Genomic DNA, 13,557 nt, shown 5'->3' with positions numbered 1-13,557 from the left:
TACCTAAAATGCTCCTCAGTGGGATGGAACCTGAAACCACAAGGTTAGGAAGCAAACTTCCTAACCACACAGCTATGCCTGTATCCATCTACCTATCTATATATATATATAGGCGCAAGAGTGGCTGTGTGGTAAGTAGCTTGCTTACTAAGGTAGCTTACTTGCCTGAGGTGCCATTGTGTAGCACCTTAGGCAAGTGTCTTTTACGATTGCCTCGGTCTGACCAAAGCCTTGTGAGTGGATTTGGTAGAGAGGAACTGAAAGAAGCCCATCATATATATATATGTATGTATGTATGTGTGTGTGTATGTTCCCCCCCCCCGTCGCTTGATAACCGGTGTTGGTGTGTTTACATCCCAATAACTTAGCAGTTTGGTAAAAGAGACTGATAGAATAAGTCCTGAGGTTGATTTGCTCGACTAGAGGCAGTGTTCCAGCATGGCTGCAGTCGAATGACTGAAACAAGTAAGTGTATGTATGTATGTATGTATGTATGTATAGTCTCTCGGAGTGGTTGGCGTTAGGAAGGGCATCCAGCTGTAGAAACTCTGCCAGATCAAGATTGGAGTCTGGTGCAGCCTCCTGGCTCGCCAGTCCTCAGTCAAATCGTCCAACCCGTGCTAGCATGGAAAGCGGATGTTAAATGATGATGACGATGTTGGGTAAGGCTGGACCAATGTGAGAAGAAATGAAGTAAATTAGAAAAAGAAAGCAAGGAAAGTTGGAGTTTTACCTTAAATTTCTATATTTCAAGGCCGTGACCCCTTCTTCAAGACAAGTGGGGGAGGAAGGTGACATGTGCAGACTGGTGTTGCCGTAGTAACCAATCATGAAGTTCTTTTCTGTCGTTTACGGCTGGTCTCAGTTTGTTGATAAGCAGGGCCTCCATGATTCTGAGAATTCTTCTGTTGGACTGAATGACCCTTATGGATACCTTCAGACCCTGTGTCAGGCATTTCTGTAGGGATTTTCTGATTGAGATGTCTGTGTGTACATGTTCTTTGATCTGAACAAGCAGCACCCTGGTAGTGCTCCTTATGCAGGATGCCCTACATTTTCTGCAGATTACTTCATGTACCAAACAAGCCCTGCAGCATATTTTGAAGTTGTTGATGGAGCAATTGGGTAGTGTGCACCCCACAATACTATCTGTGGTATCATTCCCAGACAGAAGTTTCCTCAGAGGTGGGCCAGTATGGAACATCTGTATACTGAGTCCCTCCCTGCAGATTGCATGTTGTATAGCAACGGTGGTTCTGTCACCAAAGTCGGGCAGTTTAAGGAAGCACATTTCAGGCTTGGGATTATGGGCTCCCCTGATGTGGGCCCTTAATCTCGATAATAAAGATCAATAAAATGAATTTGCTGCTGGAATAAGTACTAGGATTAACGTGATTAAGTAAAACTGCATCAAGGAGACACAAACCAATAAAAGACTAATTCGGTATATGTATGGATGGCACTCAATATCAAACATTTGTGAAAGAATTTCTTGAATTGGTAAGAAACCTTTGAGAAGAATTATAAGAGGAGACAATATTCAATCAAAAGAGCTGCAGTGAAATCATCACCATCATCATGATCAAACATTCGCTTTCCCTGCTGGCATGGGTTGGACTGGAATAAAGAGAGGAAAGAAGCGAAAGAGTGAATGAAATCTGAGAAGGATGTCAAAAATATCAATCATTGACAGAATTATTTCAGGAATCACAAAGTTTAAATTCCAAAACAGAAAATAAATTGGTGATTCCTTTAAACAGACAAAAAATGTACACTATTAGCCCTTTAGGGTTTAAACCAGCCATGCCCAGCCCATATATTCTACCTGTTTTATGTTTAAACTGGTCAGATCTGGCTTCTCACACCTATCCTACAATGTCATTCTAAAAAATAAGCATTAACATCATTGAAATCTCTGAAGCTATGAGATAATCCAGGATTAATCTCCAACGATGAGGATAAATGAGCTTAACATTTGAGAGAGGAATCTGAACGGTAAAGAGCTAAAAAAAGGGTTCCATGGAAACAAAGCCCCAGGTAAAAATAGAACACAGGTAAACTACGATTATAGCAAAATCAGTGGGGATGGTTATGATTGGAATGTTTAGGAAAACAGACAACAAATGTTTACAACATCCAATATTATGAAATAGCAGCCAAACCACCCCATTTGTAATGAAAATAATTTTTTTTAACAGTGAAACTTGAAGCAGATAAAGCTATAACTATTTACCAGTGTATAGAATATTGGGTTAAAAAAGCCCTTGGATGGAAAAAAAAGTCAGTGGGATTTGAACCTACACCCTTTTTAAACATGTCAGACATTCTAACCATTATACAAGAAGTTTTGAGACTTTTTTCGGGAAAGACATTTATTTCAAGTAAGTCCAAAATACTAATCCCTTTCAAAGCAGGACCCTTTGCTTTCAATGCATTTCTTGCAGTATTTCAGCCCCTTTGTGAAGGCCCCATAGAAGTCCTCCAAAGTGAAGGAGTCCACCACCCTTGCAACAGCCCCTATCAGCTTTTTAATGTCTGCTGAGATTTTTGTTCAGCTTGGGAAACAACCAAAAATGATAGGGAGTAATGTCTGAAATGTGAGGGGACAATTTTAATGCCCTTCTGTCACGTAGTTGAAATATTCATTTCCTAAACAAGTCCTGGGCAAAATATGACCTGCAGCACTTTCTGAATGGTTTTTCTAGTGGTTCAGTCTGTCTGATTACAAACCATGTCTCATGTGGCCCAATGACAAGCCATGTCTCATGTGGCCCAATGACAATCCATGTCTCATGTGGCCTGCATCTCGAAAAAGGGTTGCTCAAACCTGCTCTAAATAATCCCATTTTTCTACACCAACCAATCTAAATTTTTTTAAGGCACTCTTTCACTATTCAGCGAGTAAGATGAATGAACCAGTGTGGCTTCTTGAAAAATGACCAGAAAACTGAAAACAAAAAATAATATCAATCCAATAGCATTAAATTAATATTGATTTTCTTTGCTGAGTCTAGAGGAAGGGAGTAGAACCTGTGACCCTTGCTGGCCTTCCCTAAGTAGAGAGGTTGATAATGTTAATGAACTGTTTAAACTGTTGCAGGTCAACACCAGCAGGAAACACATGAGCAGGACAAAGATCCCCCCCCCCCCACACACATATATATATCTAAAAATGTTAGAAATAGCAGCCAAATTTTCCTTGATTCACACTGCACCATCTTAAGAAAAATGGAAAAAAATACTTTTCCCAATATATTCCTACATACCACTAAAAAGACTGGATGGTCATGGCTGGAATGCATCTGATCATGCGACTGCTCAATCAGGACTGACCTAGGACTAAACAACAACACTGCTTCATGAAGCATTAGTCATCAAACATTAGTCACCAATAATGAAACTTGAATAAAGAATATTTCTGGAAAAAAAAAAATGTTCTGCAGAAAGAAGAGAAATAAAAAGTATCCACAAAAATTATAAAGAAAGATGTTTTCTTTTGTGGAGATTGCTTCACTCTCGTCTGTCCTCTTTGTGGAGACACTAAAAACATAGAAGAACATATTTTATGGCATCGTGAAGAACACAGGATGAATTTGGAAATGTGATTCTGAGGAAGAAACGTTTATACATGGCAAAGTCCTGTCCACAAAATCAGGCAGTGATCATGCGAATGGAGTAAAATACCTGTTATGAAACAGAATTGGCAGGTGACCAGTGGAGTGCTGATGCCTGGTGTGGAGCAACATCACCAAGCAATGGCCACTCACCTGGTTTTCTTACCAGATTACAAAACATTATGCTCTTTGCTGTAATTCTCTTGTGATTATCCATGAAACACCAAGGTGGTTGTACCACATCTATCATTGCTGCCCACCTGCTTCAAGTTTAAAGGTGACACTATATTTGTCTCCTTGATACGCCTGCCATAGACTAGGGAGATAATTTGCAGAACTGAAAATGGTTGGTGACACAAATGAAGGCCTGTTAGCAAATGAACAATCAGTAAAGAAACCGCAAAGCAGCCTGGACTATGTAGCTGCAGCAGAGATTTTATAAAAAAAAAAAAAAAAGATAAATAAAATTTACTGAGTAATTGTATTTAGATCAATGATATTAGTTAAATCAAGTGATTTATAGGGTAGAAATTACTAAATAATGAAATAACAGTTTTTGGTGCCCCAGCATGGCCGTGGCCTTCGGGCTAAAACATTTTAAAGGATTTAAGGATTTAACCCTAAGAAAATTACAGCAACTTCTCAACAAACATAATGGAAAATGTAGAGTAATTTTCAGGGTATTTTTTTCAACAAAAAAAGTGTGGCTTCCATACTACAAAATATGGTAGTTAGGAAGGTCCATGTTTTTATTAGAGATGTTCGAATGCTGGTCTGCCTTATGTCTCCTCCATGCACATTCAGAGTGAAAACATGGAACAAAAAGTAACCAAAGACACACAAGTTTCCTGGTGTGTCTGATATTGGGGACAGGCAACTGCATTCATGAAAGAGGCTGGATGAGACTTGGCTCATCATCAAATGGGCCAAACTTGTAAAATAAAATTCAAGGTAATTTCTCATTAGATGAGCCATTTAGGAAGTACTGCAGGCCACATGTTGCCCACAACTGTCTTATATACTCATTTTTTTTTTACTATTTTTACTTGTTTCAGTCATTTGACTGCGGCCATGCTGGAGCACCGCCTGTAGTCGAGCAAATCGACCCCGGGACTTATTCTTTGTAAGCCCAGTACTTATTCTATCGGTCTCTTTTGCCGAACCGCTAAGTGACGGGGACGTAAACACACCAGCATCGGTTGTCAAGCGATGTTGGGGGGATAAACACAGACACACACATACATATATATATACATATATACGACAGGCTTCTTTCAGTTTCCATCTACCAAATCCACTCACAAGGCATTGGTCGGCCCGGGGCTATAGCAGAAGACACTTGCCCAAGATGCCACACAGTGGGACTGAACCCGGAACCATATGGTTGGTAAGCAAGCTACTTACCACACAGCCACTCCTGTGCCTATATGTGTACCATGTTCACATCTCTCTCTCACACAGAATGGAACCATGGAATTACTGACAGCTGAAGAAACAGAAAACAAGGCATGATTACCTGTTTCTTACGGACGCCCAAATGTTGGGAATGTGTCAAATGTCTTCCACCTGTAGCAGCTGATGTAGACACAGACAGACACAAAAAAACTAAAGAATAAGGGAGGGAAAAGAGACACAAAAAAGACAACAACAACCCCAGTTTACATATATTTTAAAATATTTATCAATTCTGTACACTTTGTTTCACATAGATTCAGTTTTCACGGCGATGGGAGGCTGTGGGCCGCCTGCCTCATCATTACAACCATCGTTTGTTGTTATGTCAGGAATAGAATTGGAGTCTTCTGGCAGAATGTTTTCTTTGGTTGTGTTTTCGTGTTGGTTTTCCAAAACATTTAAAGCTGTTTTTATGTTGAGCACAGCATCACCAGTGACGCTGTCCCCACCAACACAGTTTCCTGGTTTCAGCTCGTTTGGGTTAGAATCAGTTTTTACAGTGTTTGGTGCACTTGCAAGACAAGTGTTGATATGTTCGGTGTATTGGGAAATGGTGAAAGAAGTGTTGCAGTTGGTGCACTCGCACGTCTTGCTGTCGGCATAAAAACGCACGTGACGAGATAAGTCTGTGTACGGAGCAGCCGAGTTCTCCGGAGTGACAGGTCCTTCCTGACTGGCGCCTGTGTCTGTCGAGGCCATCATTTCCTCTATTAAGGACATGTTAGAATAAGGGTCGCTCTCTTCCAACAAAGTACTGCAGGTGAAATCCTGTTGAAAGTATTGCGACTCGGGATGTGTGCGCATGTGTTTGTTGACGTGTGATGCTTGGGAAAAGGGTTTGCTGCAAATATGACAGCGGTAGGGTTTCTCACCCGTGTGTGTACGGTAGTGGCGGGTCAAGTTACCCGACTCGGTAAAAGCCTTCTTGCAAATTTCACATCTGAATGGCTTGTCTTCCGAATGGATCCGTTTGTGTTTGTTTAGGACGCAAGACTGGAAAAACGATTTGTCACACACTTCACACTGATAAGGACGCGAGCCAGAGTGAATACGCATGTGCCTCGAGAGGGAGCCAGACTCTGTGAAGACCTTGTTGCAGATGTGGCACTGGTACTGTTTCTCTTGGCAGTGAGTTTTCAAATGTTTTGTCAAATCAGCCGAAAGTCTGAAGGTCGCCTGACAAAAATGGCAACAATGAGATTTGTCTGCTGTGTGTGTGTTCATGTGTTTCTGTAGATGAGTCGCTTGAGAGAAAGCTTTGCTGCAGACACTGCATTTGTACGGACGCTCTCCAGAATGTATTCTCATGTGGCGAGAGAGATTTCCGGATTCCGTGAAAGCCTTGCCACACGTTTTACATTTGTAGGGTTTCAGTTTCAAATGGATCTTACTGTGTCGGGTGAGGAAGCAATACTGAGAGAAAGTCTTTTGGCAGATATGACATTCAAAAACAGACGAGGATTTCGGCACGTTTGGAATGTCAGGCAGCAATCCCAACTCTGGAGGCAAATTACTATCAAGATACTGCGGAGTAAGAGGTTCTTGCATTAGGATCTGGTTTGCGGAATCTTCAACGATGCCACTGGTTGGGCTGGGCTGGAGGGGTGCCACATCATATTCTGGTTGTAATAAAATAGGTTTGATTGCTTCAAGAGAGTCTTTTGATTCCTCCAAAGCCATAACAGTCGCTACAGCAGTTTCTTCGATATTAGCAGGACTGAGGATATCAATCTTGGCTTGTTCTTCAACATCCAAACCAGAATGAATCTTCACGTGTTCATATAAGCTGTCGAAATTGGAGAAACTTTTCGGACAAAGTTCACAAGAAAATGGTTTGTCAACAGTGTGAGTTTTCATATGTTTATGAACGTGTGATGCTTGCGAGAATGATTTATAGCAAATACTGCAATGGAAGGGTCTCTCCCCCGTGTGGGTCCTGAAATGGCGAGTTAAGTTCCCTGATTCTTTGAAAACTTTTTCACAGATTGCACACTTGTAGCAGATTTTTCCGGAAGGGGAGTGTATTTTGATAACATTAGATGAAACTTGCCGACGGCGCCCAGGGCGTATGTTGGGTTTATTGGCGCCGTTGTTGTTGGCTTTCATGCGGTTCTTACCGTTGTGTGTTTTAGTTTTAAAATGCTTCATTTTAAAATGTGTGCTTTTGTGTTTTGCTACGTGGGACAGCTGAGAGAACGGTTTCTCACAGATGTCGCATTTAAAGGGTCTCTCACCAGAATGAATTCTCATGTGACGACGAAGATTGCCAGACTCTGTGAAAGCTTTGTTACAAATGTAACACTGGAAGGGTCTTTCCCCAGAATGGACGCGTTTGTGTGTTGTGAGGTTACTGGACTGGGAGAAAGCTTTGTGACAAATGTTGCAACTGAAAACCTTACCACTCGAAGAATGATTATTCTCAAATCTGGTGAAATTCGTGGATTCAATATTTTTATTGTAAATATCACACTTAAAAGATTTGTCTTTTGTGTGAGATTTGGTGTGGTTGGCAAGGATGGATGCTTTGGGAAAACTCCTTAAGCATATTTTACATTTAAAAGGTCTAGTGCGAGAGACATTTCCATTCATGTTTCTTCTTGAGATGGTGGAGGTTTTAAAACATTCGTTCACCATATTATTATTATTATTATTTCCGGAGACAAGCTGGTTTCGTTTTCTTGTCAAAGGTGAATTTTTGCAACAAGGGCTCTGCTTTGGGTTCCGGTTGTTTAAGATAACATTGCAGCAATTATTTGGCTTGTTTGGTCTTGTGCATTCCATGAGACAAGGACTCGGTTGTGTGGGAGGATGACTCAACGGCAAGCTGGGATGGTCAAAGGACTCGTTACAAAGGTTGCAGTTGATTATGTTGTCTCGACAATTGTCCAATTTGACATGTTTGGCCAACAAAGACAATTTGGGGAACCCTTTCAGGCAGATGCCACACTTGTAAGGGTTGATGTCTGGAGATAATTTTTTAGTTTGCTTGTAGGAAGCATTGCAGCAAACTTGGCAGTTTTCCGATTGCTCATTCATGATTTTGGCCTGTTTTACTTCTAGAAGACAGAATCAATGAAGGGAGTTGGTTCCAGTCCTTTGTCTGAGAATTACGAGTCCGTTACAAGCCAGAGGAGAAGAAAGTCGGCTTAGCTGCTTGGTATTTAACAAACATGACACATGGAAGAAACCGACAAAGTTTTAGGTTCCTGGGTGGATGGGAAAAACTCTGAAAAGAAAAATAAATAAAGTCAACATTGAATTAAATTTCAAGAAAAACAGTAAGAAAATATAGTATTTTATGAAAAACAGAATTTTAAGAAAAACAGAATTTCAAAAACATAAAATAGAAATAAAAAAAAAAAAGTATTTAGAAATAATAAAAAAAAGAAAGCAATACAGTTGCTATAGTAACAAATGATTAATATTCACAGACATGAAATTAAGTCAACGAGAAGAGCCTCAATTAAGCTTTTTGTGTGTGTGTGTGTGGGGGGGTTGATGTTACTTATCTCTGGGTTAGCCCTGACAGAGCAAACCAAAGATTCAAAGACATTCCAGGCATGGCAATCTCATTTGAGTATTGCTAGCTGTCTGTTGGTGCCGTGAAAGGAAGCATCAAGATGCTGCAAAATAGTTGGCATTAGGAATGGTATTCTGCTGTAGAAACCATTCCAAAGCAGACATTGGAGCATGAAACAGTTCTTGGATCCATCGGATCTTTTCAAACTGCCCATTTTCCATGCCAGCATGGAAGATGGACATTAAATGATGATGATGATGATGATGATGATGATGGCATTATCCAATGTGTCTTTCTTCTTCTTCTTCTTCTTGAGGTGATACAGACAGTGTGGTTTGTGGCAGATCTCACAACAATTTCCAAATCAAATGACTCCCTTGTTGTCTCAACCATAAATGGTGAGGGCTGTTTAACCCTAGGTCAGTCAGCCTTTATTAAGTACATTAGGATTTAAGGCATTCCAGCCATGACTACTCCCTCTTTTCCCTATGCACAGCAAACTCAGGACACAGTATTCAATGTGCCATTATCTAAGACAATGGGATGCGATTTGAGTAAGATTTGGCTGTTATTTCTAGAAGGTCTAATGATTATACAGGGACTCCCACCCTGGTATGAGAAAGGCACTGAGCCTCTTCCAAGCAAAACGATGGGTGAGGTTAAGAACAAAAACAGAAACAACAGCTAAAGAAGCACCAAACTCACTGAAATAAATGTCAATGTGTCTCATGTGGCAAGTGAGATAATTTTAATTAATTAATTAATGAAGACTGTATAGTTAAGATACTTGTGCCGGTGACACGTAAAAAGCACCGTCCGAACGTGGCAGATGCCAGCACCACCTGACTGGCGTCCGTGTCGGTGACACGTAAAAGCACCAACCGATCGTGGCCATTTGCCAGCCTCCTCTGGCCCCTGTGCCGGTGGCGAGTAAAAAGCATCCACTACACTCACGGAGTGGTTGGCGTTAGGAAGGGCATCCAGCTGTAGAAACACTGCCAGATCAGACTGAAACCTGGTGCAGCCTCCTGGCTTCCCAGACCCCGGTCGAACTGTCCAACCCATGCTAGCATGGAAAACGGACGTTAAACAACGATGATGATGATGTATCTGTAATAAGTAAAAGTAAACCTTGTTGAACAATGTTTCAATCAACCAAAAAGAAGGAAGACAACTGAAATTAATTAATTAATCTTAATTTAAATATGCAATTATGTACCTCCTTTCATCTGCCCCTCTGTAATCTCTTACAACTTCCACCCACCCTCACTCCTGATCCCTCTGCCCTACTTATTTCTACCCACCTTCAATCTTGAAGGTCCACCCTGGCACTTCACTCCTACCATATCTATTGCTTTCTGGCCCCACCCTCTCTCTTAAAATGTGAATAGTCATGTAGCCCCTCCACAGCAACAACCCTGTTCCAGTCTGACCCCTTTTCTCATATATTTACCCATATTTAACCCCTCATCTCCTAGGATGAAGTTGCACCCTCAGGGTGCATGGAGACTGTACAAGCGATGGTGGTATGAAAAAAAACCCCACCCAGTCCACTCTGTAAAGTGGTTGATCTTATGAAAGGCATCCATTTGTAGAAACCATTCCAAAGCAGACACTGGAGCAGGATGTAGTTCTTGGACCCACTGGATCCTTTCAAACCATCCAATCCATACCAGCAAGGACCATGGACATTAAATGAAGATGATGTGAATAGTTAACAGAGTAAAGGAATAACCAAACCTGAGAAATCTCCGAGCATTTTCCGACCTCTTGGACCATCTTGGCAAAATATAGCAATTGGAATGGTTGAACCAGAATCTAATTCTTTTTCACACCAGGCACAATGACCCCTTCACATTTTACAAGGAACAGCACTGGAAAGGTTTGACATTAATGTTGTTTCCCGAACAGTTTGGAGTGCTTTTGTTGTTTGGGTCTGGGACTAAACCTTCCAGCCATGACCATCCCCATTACTGTATAAATCAAAGTTTTGTCATGCGTATTCTGGTTTTTAGAATAGGTACACCATGTTCCTGTGTCCCATGTCATGAAAGGGCAACCAAAAGGGGTAGTGTCAGAGAGAGGACCTGACCACCCTTGAAAAGGACTGTTCAACCAATGGCCAGCCACAGAAAGGATGAAGTGGTGAAGAGGAAGACTATATTTGCTCTTTTACTTGTTTCAATCATTAGACTGTGGCCATGCTGGGGCAGCAATGCCTTGAAGAATTTTTAGCTGAAGAAATCGACCCCAGGACTTATTTCAAGCCTGGTACTTATTCTATCGATTTCCTTTGCCAAACCATTAAGTTAAAGGGATGTAAACACACCAACATTGATACAAAAATACACACACACACACACGACAGGCTTCTTTCAGTTTCCATCCACAAAATCATGCCTTTCATGTTTTCAACGTTGATAAAATGAGAAGTCAAGCATTGGTGGGGTGGGGTCAATGTAAGTGACTCGCCCCCCCCCCCTCCACATAAAGTTAGAATTATCAACATTTTAATAAATGCAGATTAATTCCACTTTCTTATATAAATGCTTCTATGGAAAGGCCATAAGTGCCAATAATAATAATTTCTAGCATTGATAGAAAAGAAGTTTCTGAGGAAGGAATTCTATCAATTAAATGAACTCCGGGTAGAATCCCTGGAAGGGAAAGTCAACGAAGGGAAAGACAATAAAAATGTTTTTTTCTGGTTAACCAGAAACTATTGAACTGGATTGCTGACACAGTTACTTCCCCTGTCAAACAGATTCCAACTTCTCCCGAAAATCCCAGATGTGGCCAAAAAGAAATTTCTATTCAGAACAACCCCGGCACAGAAGTTGCTTGTTTTGGGAAAATCTAGTTGTCTGCCCAAATTTCTGAACCCCCCCCCTTCTGTTCCCAAACAGTACGAGCAATGGCTCTTGTTGTTGCAAGCACCTGAACTTTACAGGGTAAAAAATAAGGAACGGAACAAAGTTGTTTGCTGACACAACTTGGATTGCTTAAAAGGTTTTTTTCATCCATTTATGCAGAAGGATGGAAAGGAAGAATTTAGATAGGTTCAGAAAGAGGGTTCTAAGCAATTGTGTTAGTCACCATACCAAGGGTCTTGCCTGAACCCTTTTTTTTCCCAATTTCCATTAGGGTTGGGAGGCTTAACGCAGTGAACTGGAAGAATGGAAGCATTTGGTCTGACTTTATGTTCTGGATTCAAATTCTGCCGAGGCTGACTTTGCCTTTCACCCTTTCGAGGTTGATAAAGTAAGTACCAGTAGAGTACGGGGGTAGGGGTGGTGGTGATTGACTTACCTCCCTCCCCCGAAATTGCTGGCCTTGTGCCACAACATGAAACCAATATGGTTGTGAGACTTGGACCAAGTACAGTTGACATATTAAAACCTGGAGGCCTTCGATGTCCAGTGTCCTGAGGTGGTGCTGTCAGTGAGCAGGAAGGGACAGGACCAGAAACCCAGAACCCCTTCTGCTGACTCAATCCCCACAGAACTGAACCAGGCAGGTGATAGGTAGGACCAATTTGTAACATCTCCCGGGGGGGGGGTCCTCAACAGCCAGCCCCCTGTTGTTCTGTTTGGTGGTTTCACCCAACAATACAAGGAGAAACACGTGGCCTTTCCAACCAAACATTTTACACGACCCAGCTGGAGCCAAGACTGCACATCTAGGATCAGGATGTACAGGCACAGGTGTGCTTCAGGAATTTACTTCTCAACCACAAAGTTTGAGTTCAGTCCCATGTCACAGCATCTTGAGCAAGGACCTTCTATTATAGCCCAAGGTTGGTCAGAACATTGTAAGGGAATTTGGTGTAAGGAAACTGTAAAAGTCTATAGTGTATGTGTGTGTGCATGGTGTGTGTGAGCAAATATTTACAATTTATGCCAAGTTACAAACGGTGATGGCACCATTTATGGTTGGACTGCAGCTGGCCATGTTTGTTGAAATTTCCTGTGCTTTCAAATTCTTCTTGAATAAAAATCCTTGAAGTAAGGGTTGGCAACAGGAAAAGCATCTGGTTGTAAAAATCCTACCTCAAAAACCTTCCTATCCATGCTGGCATGGAAAAACAGACGTTAAAACGAGTCATTTCAGGATATCTGAAGGAGATGAGGGTTGTCATCAGATTACGGACAACGAATATCTGGAAAATAGTGAGGTGATGGTCATAGCTGGAATTGTTTTGATAAAATTACGGCCACCCTGGGGTCAAAGAACAACAATAGCAATGACCATATTACTTCTGTTCAACTAAACATCATTAAAACCCCAACACACATATTTACAAACATGCCAGATGAGTCAAGGAGGAAGCTGCTATAGGAAGGCACAAATTGCTAGAAATAGCAACGAAGTCTGCCTCAAATTTTGTCCTAACGTCTTAGAAAAGAAAAGGAAACACACACTGGGTAGTGTAATCCCAGATACACTTAACCTGAAAAACACAAAAACTGAAGATAGCCATAAGTGAGACAGATGAGATCTGACCCTTTTACATCAGACTAAAAAGACAAGCCTTTCCCCTCAGTCCAGACAAAAAAAAAAGGAGAGAAAAGAGGAGAGAGAGGGAGAAAACGTTCTCAGAAAAATGGCAGAAAGAACATTCTGGAGAGTTCATTTGTTGGAAAGGAAAGGAGTGAATAGTGGGTTGGAGACGGGGGGGGGGAACATAAAGAAGAGAATGAGGAGAGATTGAGTGGATGGTGGCAGGAAAACAAGCAGTTTTGAGGGGCAGAGGCCATTATCTGGGTGACAGTTGGAGTGTGTTGGCGAGCAACATCACAACAATCAATGAGGTGGTCATTAGATGCAGATGTATTTACCTATGTAATAGTTCCTAATTTAAGCAATTGGTGGTGGTGGTTGGGGAGGGGGGAGGGGATTGTCGATTGCATGGACATCCAATACTTGACTGGGGTTTTATTTCATTGAAGCTGGAAAAAGGCAAAGTTG

At 41.4% G+C, this 13,557-nt stretch overlaps 1 protein-coding gene across 3 annotated transcripts in view; it reads right to left on the bottom strand.

The window, feature by feature from the left end:
- Positions 1–5,271: 5,271 nt before the first annotated feature.
- Positions 5,272–13,557, bottom strand: part of LOC115221727 (zinc finger protein 271-like) — a 33,778-nt gene continuing 25,492 nt past the window's right edge. For all 3 annotated transcript variants that reach the window (XM_029791938.2, XM_029791939.2, XM_029791940.2), the window contains one exon: positions 5,272–8,295. In XM_029791938.2, the coding sequence (XP_029647798.1) occupies positions 5,316–8,105 (2,790 nt within the window). In that variant the 5' untranslated portion in view covers positions 8,106–8,295 and the 3' untranslated portion in view covers positions 5,272–5,315. The remainder of the gene's footprint in view (positions 8,296–13,557) is intronic.

The sequence above is a fragment of the Octopus sinensis genome, linkage group LG18, assembly GCF_006345805.1.
Source record: "Octopus sinensis linkage group LG18, ASM634580v1, whole genome shotgun sequence".
In the NCBI taxonomy this organism is placed as follows: domain Eukaryota; kingdom Metazoa; phylum Mollusca; class Cephalopoda; order Octopoda; family Octopodidae; genus Octopus; species Octopus sinensis.
Note: the sequence above shows the minus strand (reverse complement) of the source record. Positions and strands in the feature narration are given on the sequence as shown.